Below are 14,319 nucleotides of genomic sequence, written 5' to 3'. Positions count from 1 at the left end.
GGGATTTTGACTGTTTCTGCTGTTTCTGGAAGTGTCCTTCCTATGCAGCCTCTGCCCTCCTGTTAGGGCTCAGGGAGTTGGGTGTACTGAGGAGCTGACCATAAAAGCCAGGTTCCCCAGTGTGTCCCGTGTCACTGAAGTGTTGCCCTGGGTTGACGCAAGGAGGCTGATGAGTAAGAGCTAGCGGGTTCTCTCTCTCTCTTAATTAATTATTTATTTTTATTTATTTGAAAGGCAGAGTTACAGAGAAGCACAGAGAAGGAGAGAGGTCTTCCATCTGCTGTTTCACTCCCCAAATGGCAGCAACAGCCAGAGCTGGGCATATCCGAAGCCAGGAACCAGGAGCTTTTTTAGGATCTCCTGCACAGGTGCAGGGGCCCTAGGACTTGGGTCATCTTCTGCTGCCCTGCAGGCAGCAGCTTACCTGCTATGCCACAGTGCTGCCCCCCCTCCCATGTATTTATTTAAAAGGCAGGGTTACAGAAGAGATCTTTCATCCTCTGGTTCACTTCTCAAATGGCCACAAAGGCTAGAATTGGACTGGTTCAACACCAGGAACAGGAACTTCATCTGGGTCTCCCATGTGGGTGCAGGGACCCAAGAACTTGGGCCATCCTCTGCTGCTTTCCCAGGTGCATTAGCAGGGAGCTAAATTGGAAGTGGAGTAACTGGGACTCGAACCAGTACCAATATGGCATGTCAGCACTACAGGCAACTTTACCCATTATACCACACTGCTGGCCTCGTCAGCTGGCTCTTTAAAGTGACTTTTCTATAATTTTAAAATAATTTGTATTGGCACTAGTGTTGTGGTACAGTGGGATATGCCAACACCCAGCAATGCCAGCATCCCAGTTTGAGTCCTGGCTGTTCCAGTTCTGATCCAGCCCCCTGCTAATGCACCTGGAAAAGCAGCAGAAGATGGCCCAAGTGCTTGGACCCCTGCCACCCACATGGGAGACTGGATGAAGCTTCTGGCTCCTGGCTTTGGCCTGGGGGACACATTAGCAGTTGGAAGATCTCACTCTCTGTCTTTTCTCTTTAATTCTGCCTTTCAAATAAATATATTTTTTTAAAAAGTAATTTCTGTTAATTATAGAAAATCTGAAGAGGCCGGCGCCACAGCTCACTTGGCTAATCTTCCGCCTGCGGCGCCAGCACCCGGGTTCTAGTCCTGGTTGGGGCGCCGAATTCTGTCCCGGTTGCTCCTCTTCCAGTCCAGCTCTCTGCTGTGGCCCGGGAGTGCAGTGGAGGATGGCCCAAGTCCTTGGGCCCTGCACCCCATGGGAGAGCAGGAGAAGCACCTGGCTCCTGGCTTCGGATCAGTACAGCACGCCGGCTGCAGCGCATCGGCCATTGCAGGCATTTGTGGGGTGAACCAATGGAAGGAAGACCTTTCTCTCTGTCTCTCTCTCCCTCTCTCTCACTGTCTAACTCTGCTTGTCAAAAAAAAAAAAAAAAAAAAAAAGGAAAAGAAAATATGAAGAATCAAGAGAAGACAATTCCAAACTGACTGGGGTTTCAGCAGATTGCTTCTTATGGGTAGCATGGGCCCCTGGAGCTGCCACTCCGTCCTCAGGCAGTCCTTTTCCAGGGCCCTGTCTTCTCCCCTGCCACCTACAGAGGACGGTGGGCGCTTCTGGGTAGATAGAGCTGTGTGATCAGGTGGCTGCCTGTGGATCTGCTCGATTGGGAGCCTTTGCTGCCCACCTGCAGGCCGATTGCTCCTCCTCCATCTTGCTCTCTGGTGGATCTCAACCCCTTTTGGCCCAGACAGCACTTACTTGCTGTGCTCTTCTGGGAGCCAGACATGGGGCAGAGTGACTCTGGTAGCTCCAGCTTGCATTGTGATTCTGACAGTGAAGGATAGAAACTGAGAAGTGAGGCTAGATTGCCATGTGAGCTTGCCTCTTGTTCCTCTGCCCTTAAATGGCTGTCTCACCTATCTAGCAAATGGTATTTCCTTGCCATTCTGCTGCTGTAGAAAATAAAGTAGTAAATCCTTTCTCTCATGTTGTGGGGTAAATAGCTTTCCTCCCAAGTTCCTCATACATATCCTGCTGTGTGGAAAGAAGGCCCCAGAGGAGAAGGTGTGTATTGGGGAGCTCAGCTGCTCTGCAGGTTCCATCACCAGCTTGTGGAATGGGAGCCCTTGTCTTCCTCCCAGGCTAACCCAGGCAGCCTGTGTCAATGTTGTTAGCGTAGCCTGCCCCATTATCAGTTGGGAGACAAATTCTCATCTCCATTCTCCTCCACAATACCAAGCAAACAGGCATTTGCTTTTAAATGTCCCAAGATCTAGGCCTTTGAGAATGGCCTACTTTCCTTTACCAGATCCTGAAGAGCCTCCAGTGCATGCATGAGATAATGGACAGAGCCAGGTTGTACAGTCATCTTCCGTCAGCTCTCCCAGCCCTTTGCCCGGGTGTTCCTCATCTGATCCTGGTGAGTGGTTGCCTAACTTGTGATACTAGCTGATGAAGCAGGCTCTGAGAGTCCCTGTGACATGCCATTGGGCACATGGTGAGTTCAGGGGCACAGGTGAGATTTGTTCAGTGGATTTACTCCTTGCAGGTATGTTTGCATGATACGAATGCTAGGGCTAGAGCAGAACAGGAGAATGGTTGCTACTGACTCTGGCTGAGTACTTTGGCTCCAAAATTTCCAAGTGGATCTCGGAGATTTGGCTTTCCTCTGTTGACTGGATGTGCTGGGCACTGCCCTATGCCTGCCTGCCTTTCTTTTCTTTTCTCTTCTTTTCTTTTTTTAAGATTTATTTATTTATTTGGAAGGCAGAGTTACAGAGAGGCAGAGGCAGAGAGAGAGGTCTTCTATCTGCTGGTTCACTCCCCAAATGGCCACAACAGCTGGAGCTGGGCCAGTCCAAAGCCAGGAGTCAGGAGCTTCTTCCAGGTCTTCCACATGGGTGCAGGGGCCCAAGGACTTGGGCCATCTTACACTGCTTTCCCAAGGCCATAGCAGAGAGCTGGATCACAAGTGGAGCAGCCAGGTTTCGAACCAGTTCCCATATGGGATGCCAGCACTGCAGGCGGTGGCTTTACCTACTATGCCATGGCGCCAGCCCCTGCCCTGTGCCTTTTTAGCCTCACACACAACCTCATAGGTTTATTGATTTTTCCCTATTTTTAATTAATTAATTAAATTTATTTATTTGAAAGGCAGAATAAAAGACATCCATCCAGACCGTGATCTTCTATCTATTGATTCACTCTCCAGATCTCCTTAACAGCCAGGCCTGGCCCAAGGCCAGGAGTCTGGAACTCAATCTATGTCTTCCAGGTGGGTATCAGGGAACCAGTCACTTAAGCCATCAGCTGCTGCCTCCAAGGGTGTTCTTTAGCAGGAAGCTGGAATCAAGAGTAGAGCTAGAGGGCCAGTGTTGTGGCATAATGGGTTAAGCCACCACCTGTGATGCTGGCATCCCATATGGGCTCTGGTTCAAGTCCCAGCTGCTTTACTTTTTTTTTTTTTTTGGACAGGCAGAGTAGACAGTGAGAGAGAGAGACAGAGGGAAAGGTCTTCCTTTGCCGTTGGTTCACCCTCCAATGGCCGCCGTGGCCTGTGCGCTGCAGCTGGCGCACCACGCTGATCCGATGGCAGGAGCCAGGTGCTTCTCCTGGTCTCCCATGGGGTGCAGGGCCCAAGGACTTGGGCCATCCTCCACTGTACTCCCGAGCCACAGCAGAGAGCTGGCCTGGAAGAGGGGCAACCGGGACAGAATCCGGCGCCCCGACCGGGACTAGAACCCGGTGTGCCGGTGCCGCTAGGTGGAGGATTAGCCTATTGAGCCACGGCGCCGGCCTAAAAATAAATCTTAAAAACAAAACAAACAACCCACAAAGGCCATGGAAACAACTTAAAAATAGAGCCAAGACTCTAACTCAAGCACTTCTATGTGGGCTGTGGATGTCCCAAATAGTCTTACCCACTGCACCTAGCACTCCCCTCTAACTACGTTCTGAAGAGTGACTCTCACTGCATCATTCCACCACCACTGCTTTTGCATTGCTCATCTTCCAATGGAATGACTTTGACAGCGTCCAATTTGGCCTCTTCAGTCTATTTTCCAAATATCGATTGTGATTGGCCTCTCTAAACCTCTTGTGTGGCTTCCTATTGACCTCCCGTGAAGTGCAGACTCCTTAGGCTAGCATGGAACTTGTGTGTGCACAGCTCCATTGGCTGCTCCAGCTTTGGTTTTTTTTTTTTTTTTTTTTTTTTTTTTTTTTTTTTTTAATCTGCCCTTTTTTAGGTCTGTGCAGCATGTGAACCAGCCACCTGAACTTCTCTAATTTCTGTGACCATGTGGCTACTTTGTCACCTCTGTGCCTTTGCACATTCTTTTGCTTCCACATAGAAATGCTCCTTTATTCTCTCCTCTCCTTTTCCAGGTCTTGCCTCATCTTTCAGTTCTTGGGGAGTCTCCCCTTCTTTGAATCAGGGTGCTCTGGTTCTCTGGTCATTTTTGACTTGACATTGGAAACAGGGAGGGCAGGACTGAGTCAAGGCTCCCACCCTTGTGTCCCCAGCACCACACAGGTCACAGGGGATCTTAGTGGAAAGCATGAATGACTGCAAGGGCACCTCTTAAGAGAAATGTACCTTATTGAATTACTCAGCTATAGCAAGGACCAACAGCTCCCCTCCCCCAGACTTAGCACTTTTCTTTTCTTTTTTGATTTTAGATTTATTTATTATTAGTTAGTTGAAAGACTGAATTGCAGAGAGAGAGATATCTTCCATTCACTGGTTCACTCCTAAGTGGCCACAACAGCCAGGGCTGGGCATTGCTGAAGCCAGGAGCCTCTTCTGGGTCTCCCACGTGGGTACAGGGGCCCAAGTACCTAGGCCATCCACTGCTTTTCCAGGCACATTAGCAGGGAGCTGGGTCAGAATTGGAGCAGCTGGGACTCAAACCAGAGCCCATATGGGCTGTTGACACTGCAGGCGGAGACTTAACCTTCTATGCTACAGTGCCAGCCCCACTTCCTCCTTTCTAATTTAGGTGCTTTTTCTTTCTTTCTTTTTTTCCTATTTGTTTGTCTAACTAAAACTTATAATACTCTGTTGAACAGAAAAAGCCTTGAGTTTTTCACCATTCATTATTGATTAGGATGTGGTTTGTATGTTTTTCACATAGGTTCTTTTTGTTTTTTACAAGATTTATTTATTTATTTGAAAGACAGAATTATAGAGAAGAAGAGAGAGAGAGAGATCTTCCATCTAGTGATTCACTCCCTGAATGTCCTTAATGGCTGGGCCGGGAACCTGGAACTCTATCTGGGTGTCCCACATGGGTGGTAGGGGCCCATCTTTTACTACTTTCCCAGGCACATTAGCTGGAAACTGGATCAAAGCTGAACAGGCAGGACTCGAACTAGCACTCATGAAGATGCCAGCGTCTCAGCAGCTGAACCTACTATGCCACAATGCCAGTCCCTCAGATATGGTCTGTATTGTGTTGTTAGTTTATTGAGTGTTATTGAGGAGTTTTTTTTTTTTTAAAGATTTATTTAGGGCCGGTGCTGTGGCTCACTTGGTTAATCCTCCGCCTGCAGTGCCGGCATCCCATATGGGCGCCAGGTTCTAGTCCCGGTTGCTCCTCTTCCAGTCCAGCTCTCTGCTGTGGACCGGGAGGGCAGTGGAGGATAGCCTGAGTGCTTGGGCCCTTGCACCCACATGGGAGACTGGGAAGAAGCATCTGGCTTCTGGCTTCAGATTGGCACAGCGCCGGCTGTGGCGGCCATTTGGGGAATGAACCAACAGAAGGAAGACCTTTCTCTCTGTCTCTCTCACTGTCTGTAACTCTACCTGTCAAATAAAAAAAAAAAAAAGTTTACTTATTTATTTATTCATTTGAAAGGCAGAGTTAGAGAGAGAAAGGGAGAGACAGAGAGATCGTCCATCTGCTTGTTCATTCCCCAAATGGCTGCAACAGCTAAGGCTGTGCCTGGCTGAAGAAAGGAGCCAGGAGCATCATCCAGGTCTTCCATTTGGGTCATCTTCCACTGCTTTCTCAAACACATTAGCAGGGAGCTGGATTGGAAGTGGAGCAGCTGGGACTTGAACCGGCACCCACATGGGATGCCAGCGCTGCTGATGGTGGCTTAACCTGCTGTGCCATGGCACTGGCCCTACTGAGATATGATTTAATGTGCCATATAATTGATCCATTTACAGTGTACAGTTCAGCATTTTTTAGTGTATTCACATGGTCACATAGCTCTTTTTTTCCTGCATTGCTTATCTCAGACTGGTTGGATAATACTCCTAGTCTTCAAATACGTGATGGCTTAATGGAAGATAGAATATTGCATCTTTTTGTAGTTTCAGGACATCATACTTTTGGAAAAGACTTAATGTCACCTAGTATCTGAAGAGTTGGGGCTTATTTCCCTTTCATGAGCTCTGACCTCAGTTGAGTACACAACCTGGACTGCCAAGGAGCTGCTTCCCAGGATTTAGATACTTGATACTTGCAGCTGGCGTGGCACCCAAGCGTGGGCGGGTGTCAGCTTCCTGAGACGGCTCTGCTGTTAGCTCAAACACTCCGACTCTCAAGTTGAGGCAGGGGTTTTGTACAGAGGCTCCCAGATCATCCGCTAATAAACACCATCTCACCTGTGGAGCAGAGAGTCTACAGGAACGTGTTGATGGCCAGCTATGGGATTGAAGAGGCTTTCCTTTTTTTTTTTTTTTTTTTGGTGGGGAGGCCTAAGCTGCTTTGTTTTGAGCTTTCTGGTACCTTTCTGGTTCTCCACTTTCATGGAATACCAGAGCCTCATTGCCTAGCTTTAGGTGATCAAGAGTCACCAGGAGGGGCCAGCGCTGTGACATAGTAGGCCAAGCCTCTGCCTGCTGCACTGGCATCCCATATGGGCGCTGGTTCTAGTCCTGGCTCCTGCTGTTCTGAACCAGCTCTCTGCCATTGCCTTAGAAAGCAGAAGAACATGCTTGGGCCCCTGTGTCCACGTGGGAGACCTGGAAGAAGCTCCTGGCTCCTGGCTTCAGGTTAGCCCAGCTCCAGCCGTTGTGGCTGTCTGGGGAGTGAACCAGCGGTTGGAAGACCTCTTTCTCTGTCTCTGCATCTCTCTGTCTGTAACTCTACCTCTCAAATAAACAAATAAAATCTTAAAAAAAAAAGTCACCATGAGGCACATGTGTGTGTTTTTTTCCCCCTAAATATTTATTTATTTATTTGAAAGTCAGAGTTACACAGAGAGGAGAGGCAGAGAGAGAGAGGTCTTCCATCCAATGGTTCACTCCCCAGATGGCGGCACTGCCAGAGCTGCGCTGATCCGGAGCCAAGGAGCTTCTTCTGGTCTCCCAGGCAGGCGCAGGGGCCCCAGGACTTGAGCCATCTTCTACTACTTTCCCAGGCCATAACAAAGAGCTGGGTTGGAACAGGAGCAGCCGGGACTAGAACTGGCACCTATATTGGATGCCAGCGCTTCAGGCCAGGGTGTTAAACCTCTGTGCCACAGTGCCGGCCCCACACATGTGTTTCTAACACAAACCCTCACTTTAGTGTCAGGAAACCTGCATGCCAGGGATTGGACCATGTATGGTGTTGGGCACAGACCTTGGCCCCTCTGAACAGGGCAGGGTGAACAGCTGACATCCACGTCAGGGAGTTCCCTGCCTTGTTGCACTTGCACGTGCTCATCTGATGACTGCAGAACAATTGGGGTTGTTTGCTTGGTCAGCCGAGACACTGAGTGAATGAAAACCACCTTTGGCAGCCTCTACCCAGTAAAGTCAGGAAGCTGGTTACCTGCGTTCTGTTTTTTTTCTGGAGAAATGTATGGGCTTTAATCTAATGGGAATCCTGGCGTCAGGCTTACACTGTTTCTGCTTCTGATGGTCCTTGAGGTTGACCTCTTCTGGCAGGAGGTGGCAGGTGGTTTGTGTGTTTCTGGGAAGGGATCAGCAGTTCTGGCCAACTACAAGCTATATTGGTTCACATCTTTGACCTTTAAGGATCCAATTCTATGTCCCAGATGTTCCCTCAAACAAAACCAAGTAGGAGACAGGTTCCCACTGAATCATGGAACTCCCTCTTTTTGCTTTCTCCTTTCTCACCCTTCCCTTTCTCCTAAGCCCTCTGAGCAACTTATCAGGGCCATGTGCTGCACTGGATTGCCTTAACTTTCTCATTTCCAAGTGGTTATATATTCACATTCTGACTGTTCCTTATTCTAATTCTGGGAGAAACCTTTCCCCATCCTAGACTGTTTCTTCCCTCCAGACATGCTCCTCACACCTATGTGTCAGTTTCCTGACAATCTCACAGTGCTCAAGCCTCTGCCTATCCCTCATCTACAGTAAATGCCCTTTGCCTTTCTCAGGTTGGCTGAACCACTGGATTTGTGGGGAGCAGCTGCTACCACCCAGGGGATCAGAAAGGGAAGGACAACTCTAAGTCATCCACCTTCCTCTGAAGCCATCTATCTCCATCACGCTGGGCTGGAACCCAGCTTTAACCCACTGTGCCGCAGCGCTGGCCGCCTGCCTCCTATTCTGATCCAGCTTCTTGCTAACATGCACTCTGGGAGGCAGCAGATGATGACTCAATCTCAGGCCCTCTGACAGTGGGAGCAGGCATCCCAGAAGATGGTTTAACCAGATGCATTGTTGTGCCCACCTCCTATTTATTGATTTTTAAGTATATGAGTCCAATTATGCAAACATAGGTTATGCCTCAGCCTCTTTGACTGGTGATATAAGTATCCTAAGTACTTCATCAACCTGTAGTGCTCCTATGTGGTTAATACCAGGCCTCATGTGGCTGGTGCTGTGGTGTAGAAAGTTAAGCCTCCTCTTGCAATGCCAGTTCGGCACTAATTCGAGTGCCAGCTGCTCCACTTCTGATCCAGCTCCCTGCTAATGTGCCTGGGAAAGCAGTAGAAGATGGCTCGAGTACTTGGGCCCCCGCACCCACGTGTGAGACCTGAAAGAAGCTCCTGGCTCCTGGCTTTCGATTGGTCCAACTCTGGCTGTTGCGGCCATTTGGGGAATGAATCAATGGATGGAAGATTTCTCTTTCTGTCTCTTGCTCTCTGTGTAACTTTGCCTCTCAAATAAATAAAATAAGTCTTGTCTTTTTAATTTTTTTTAAAGATTAATTAATCTGTTTATTTGAAAGAGCTATATAGAAAAAGAAGAAGAGGCAGAGAGAGAGGTTTCCATCCGCTGGCTCACTCCCTAGATGACTACATTGGCTGGAGCTGCGCAGATCCGAAGCCAGGAGCCAGGAGCTTCCTCTGGGTCTCCCACGTGGGTGCAGGGGCCCAGAACTTGGACCATCTTCCACTGCTTTCCCAGGCCATACCAGAGAGCTGGATTGCAAGTGGAGCAGCCGAGACTTGAACTGGCACCGCAGGCAGTGGCTTTTACCCACTATGCTGCAATGCTGGCCCCAAATAAGTCTTTAAAAAATAAATAAAATCTTACCAAAAAAAGGCATCATGTGTTGGTTTACACTGTCTTACTCTTAGGAGGAGAAGACAGTGTTTCTCTCATTTCTAAGTTCTTGAGCAAACACCTATTTCTTTGTGGAATACAAATATACAACTTAAAAAAAAAATGTTCATTTCCTTTTCTGACCTGCCTCCGGTGAGTGCCACTGAGACATATTTGGGAGTTGCTGCAGCATGGGCCCCACCTTGCTGTGGGCGGTTTAGTCACTTGGACACCTGGTGTGGGAGTAGTGGGGGGGCCTCACACATCAGTACCACCCAGTATGAATGAATGAGGGGAGTGTAATGAGGTTTGAGAGACTTAGAGAAGAAGCTGTGTGTCCAGAACCATCTTAGCTGTGCTTTTCACATGTCCTAGTCCTTGCTGTAGAGTGGCTTGTCCCTGTGGCTTTGACCGTGCATCCCTCTGCCAGGCACCGTGTGGGATTGATCTACTTACTTTAGGCACTTCCTAGGTGTAGATTGTGCTGCCTTCACTGGAGCCAGAAAGCCAAAAGGCCGGAAGCCGTGATTTCTGGACACTCTGAGAACTGAAGCTGGTCGTTCATAGTTCCACACACACTTTCCTTTGGTTTCTCTAGCTGCACAAAGCAGTAAGATGCTTTTCATTAGAAAATCAAAATGTAAAGATTTCCAGCAACCAGTAGTGTATTAAAAGAGTCTCTGTATCCATTGTTTTCTCTATTGTTCTATCTTGTACCAAGAAATATTTGAGAAAGGGAGATGCATAATCATTTGCTAACATTTTGTATGTGTGCTTTATTGAAGGTACATGGGAATTGGACTCTCGGCTCAAGGCGTCAACATGAACAGACTTCCTGGTGAGTCACTGTTTAAGAGAACATTTGTTCTGCTCTTCTGATCCATCCTGATCCATTAGAGTCATGGTGGCAGCTGAGAGGCTGGGGAGGACTTTGTTTACTGTCCACCTACCTCAAGCCAAGTCATTGAGTGGAAGATCCTGAAAGATGGGCGTTGGGCTGGGTGGTGTGGGCTTCCATTCCAAAAATGATTTGGCAAGTGATTGTCCCTCATGGAATTTGAACTGTTTGCAGTCAAAACCAAATGACCTGAGCTTGCTCCCATTGGAGATACGCCTCAGTACCTCTTATTCCCATTGGCTTTTGCTGACCAGCTGGGGACTTCGGCATGTTACCAGGAGCCTGCACTGCCAACCTTGGCTCCTATGTTACTTCTCCAGGTTAAAGATCAAAGTCTTTAAATGGCCTCCAACGTGCAGCATGATTGAGGTTATTTTTTTCTTTCTTTGCCATCCTTCCTAAAATTTATTTATTTATTTGAAAATCTGAATTAGAGAGAGAGAGAGAGATCTTCTACCCACTGAGTGACCCCTCAGATGGCTACAGTGGCCAGGGCTGGGCCAGGGCTGGGCCAGGCTGAAGCCAGGAGCCAAGAACTTCATCCGGGTCTCCCACATGGGTAGTAGGGGCCCAAGCACTTGGACCATCTTCCACTGCTTTTCCCAGGCCATTAGCAGGGAGCTAGATTGGAAGTGGAACATCTGGGACATGAACCAGAAAAACCAGGTGGCAGCTTAACCCATTATGTTGCAATGCCAGCCTTGGTGATTTCTTTTTTTTTTTAATCTCTCTCTCTCTCTCTTTTTTTTTTTTTTTTTTTGACAGGCAGAGTGGACAGTGAGAGAGAGAGAGAAAGGTCTTCCTTTGCCGTTGGTTCACCCTCCAATGGCTGCCGCAGCCGGCGCGCTGCGGCCGGCGCACCGCGCTGATTCGATGGCAGGAGCCAGGAGCCAGGTGCTTTTCCTGGTCTCCCATGGGGTGCAGGGCCCAAGCACCTGGGCCATCCTCCACTGCACTCCCTGGCCACAGCAGAGAGCTGGCCTGGAAGAGGGACAACCGGGACAGAATCCAGCGCCCCAACCGGGACTAGAACCCGGTGTGCCGGCGCCACAAGGCGGAGGATTAGCCTAATGAGCTGTGGCGCTGGCCAGCAATTACCCTTTCAGCTGTTCTCTGGCAGCAGCTCATACCCAGTCCTGAGCTAGGCACAGCTGATGGGAGGGGTGGGTTCCAGAAGAAGGCCCTCAGTCCGGTTGTCCCTTGAGTGACAGATGTAGCAGTATGCGCCAATCACAGATTTTTCTCTAATGGACTGATTTTAAATATTTTCAATTTAGACTTGTTTCGTGGTCAATTCGTTGTCAGGAATCTGAGTAAAAACTGGTCTTTAGTATTAACCAGGATGCATGTGGCACATTTGACCTCTTTTGGTAGTGTATGGCTATGTTCTTGATAAACAAGTGTCTGGCCTTGGCTGAGTAGGTGTAACTATAGTGTGTGTAGCTCTGCTTCTTAGTGAACAAAGAAAAGTAATTTCTTATTAAGGATAAACTGATTCTTAATTTTTCTTAAGCTTTATTTATTTATTTGAAATGAAGAGTTACAGAGAAAGAGGGTAAGAGATCTTCCATCTACTGGTACACTCCCCAAATGGCTGTTACAGCCAGGGCTGGGCCATAGCTGGAACTAGTGCTCATATGGGATGCCTGTGTCACTAGTGGTAGCTTAATTCATTGTGTCACGATGCTAGCTCCTGATTCTTAATCTTTTTTCTTTTTTTTAAGATGTCTTTATTTATCTAAACATCAGAGTTAACAGAGAGAGAAGGAAAGGCAGAGAAAGAGAGAGAGGTCTTCCATCTGCTGGCTCACTCTCCAGTTGGCTGCAACAGCCGGAGCTGCGGCAATCCCAAGCCGGGAGCCAGGAGTTTCTTCCGGTCTCCAAGGAGGGTGCAGGGGCCCAAGGAGCTGGGCCATCCTCTACTGCTTTCCCAGGCCATAGCAGAGAGTGGGATCGGAAGTGGAGCAGCCAGGACTTGAACCAGTGCCCATATGGGATGTCGGTACTGCAGGTGGCAGCTTCACCCGCTTTGCCACAATGCTGGCCCCTCTTAATCTTTTTTCTTGCTCTAAATATGCTTTTTTGGGGTAGGTATTTGGCCTTATGGTTAGAACACCTGCTCCCACATTGGAGTGTCTGGATATTATCCCTGGCTCTGGCACATGGATTGAGTTTCTGGCTTTAGCTCAGTCTAGCCCTGGTTGTTGTGGGTGTTTGGGAAGTAAGCCAGCGGATGGGAGCTCTGTTTCTTTCTCTCTTGCAAATAATTAAAAGCAAACAAACAAAAAATTAAAGTGCTCCTTGCAACCAGCATTTGGCACAGTGGTAAAGATGCTGCTCTGGGGGCTGGTGCTGTGGTGTAGTGGGTAAAGCTGCCACCTGCAGTGCCAGCATCCCATATGGGCACTGGTTTGGGTCCCAGCTGCTCCACTTCCGATGCAGCTCTCTGCTATGGCCTGGGAAAGCAGTAGAAGATGGCCCAACTCCTTGGGTCCCTGCACCTGCATGGGAGACCTGGAGGAAACTCCTGGCTCCTGGCTTTGGATCAGCACATCTCTGGCCACTATAGCTAACTGGGGAGTGAGCCAGCGGATGGAAGACATCTCTGTCTTTCTGCCTTTCTGTAATTCTGCCTTCCAAATAAATAAATAAATCTTTAAAAAAAAAAAAAAGTGTTGCTTGGGATGCTCACCTGAGTTTGAGTCCTCGCTGCTAATGCAAACCCTAGGAGGCAGCAGCTAATAGTTCATATACTTGATCCCTGTCCCTGACTTGTAAAATTGTAGGGAAATCCATTTTGGTCTTGTGAAGTCAGACTCAACCCTGGCACAGAAGATGGGGCCCACGGGGAGAAGATGGAGAAATTGGAGGAATAGTTTTGTTCCCACCCCCATGCATCAGTAGAGTTGGTGCTTTTTTCTGCCCTCATGGGTGCATCTCCTTTAGGTGTTCAGCTGATACTGTAGTAGTCTTCATTTTCACGGTGGCCGCTAGTTCCTCCAGGTTTTCCTGCAAATTCGCATCACGTCCCAAGCACTCCTTCAGGTGAAAAGTAGGAATTGGATCATATCTAGATAGGGCTTTTCCCAGGAAGGATGGATGCCCCTGCTTTTCCTGGGAAACAGGACTAGTTGAATGGGCAGATTTAGCACAGGACAGATGTGGGTGTCACTCTTAGAAGTGATGGAGACCTGCCACTGTCCATCCCGGTTGTGGATCTGGAAGATCAGAATCCCCTTTGTTGCTTTCCACTCTGTGGAATCATGTTTATTTTGTTTTGTTTGTGTGTGTGTGTGTGTGTGTGTGTGTGTGATGAGTATTTGTTCTGCGTAAGCGGAAGGTTTCACTGTTCATGAGCAGATGGACCTGAACCTTCCTGTGTTTGGTGAAGTGGGATGGAGGCTGATAGAAGCTAAAGCCCATCTGCCAGCTGATGCTGATTTCCAAGAGGCCCTTGTTGGGGCGCAGGCTAATGGGCTTGTTTGGGTGGTAGGAGAGAGTGGTGGTGGTGGTGGCCTAGGCTGTGTCCGCCTTTTGAGTTTGGTGTTTTTAGATGAAATGTTTGAGGATTCATTTATCTTCAGGGTTGCTGGCCATCAGTGGTGCTTCAGTTTTTTGTTGGTCGGTGTTGAATTTGTCCCCATTTGCTCAGAGGGGCTTTGTGAGCATTCATTTCCCCCTCTGAAGTAAATGTGTGCACTTGTAGTTAGCAGATGCACATCTTCATTTGGTTCATGTGTTGCTATTTGTAGGGATGCACCATGCATGACCAGCCGTCCCTCCGTATTGGATATTTGTGTTAGTCTAGAAGAGTTTGTTGTTTTGACTGCTGACTACAGACTGCCTTATGCAAACTGCTTGTTTTTGACTCTGCTGTTTCTTACCAGGGCCATTAATATTTTAATATAGTTAAGATGTTTGAATTTGGAGCCCTGTGT

At 48.4% G+C, this 14,319-nt stretch overlaps 1 protein-coding gene across 2 annotated transcripts in view; it reads left to right on the top strand.

The window, feature by feature from the left end:
• The window catches only part of RANBP10 (RAN binding protein 10), an 86,229-nt gene that overhangs the window by 18,683 nt on the left and 53,227 nt on the right, over nt 1-14,319 (top strand). The window contains exons 2-3 of one of the 2 annotated variants that reach the window (XM_017342304.3): nt 2,335-2,445; nt 10,269-10,321. In XM_017342304.3, the coding sequence (XP_017197793.1) occupies nt 10,273-10,321 (49 nt within the window). In that variant the 5' untranslated portion in view covers nt 2,335-2,445; nt 10,269-10,272. The remainder of the gene's footprint in view (nt 1-2,334; nt 2,446-10,268; nt 10,322-14,319) is intronic. The other variant, XM_008257482.4, reaches the window with a different exon arrangement.

The sequence above is a fragment of the Oryctolagus cuniculus genome, chromosome 18, assembly GCF_964237555.1.
Source record: "Oryctolagus cuniculus chromosome 18, mOryCun1.1, whole genome shotgun sequence".
NCBI lineage: Eukaryota > Metazoa > Chordata > Mammalia > Lagomorpha > Leporidae > Oryctolagus > Oryctolagus cuniculus.
This window is presented reverse-complemented; position numbering and strand designations above follow the sequence as displayed.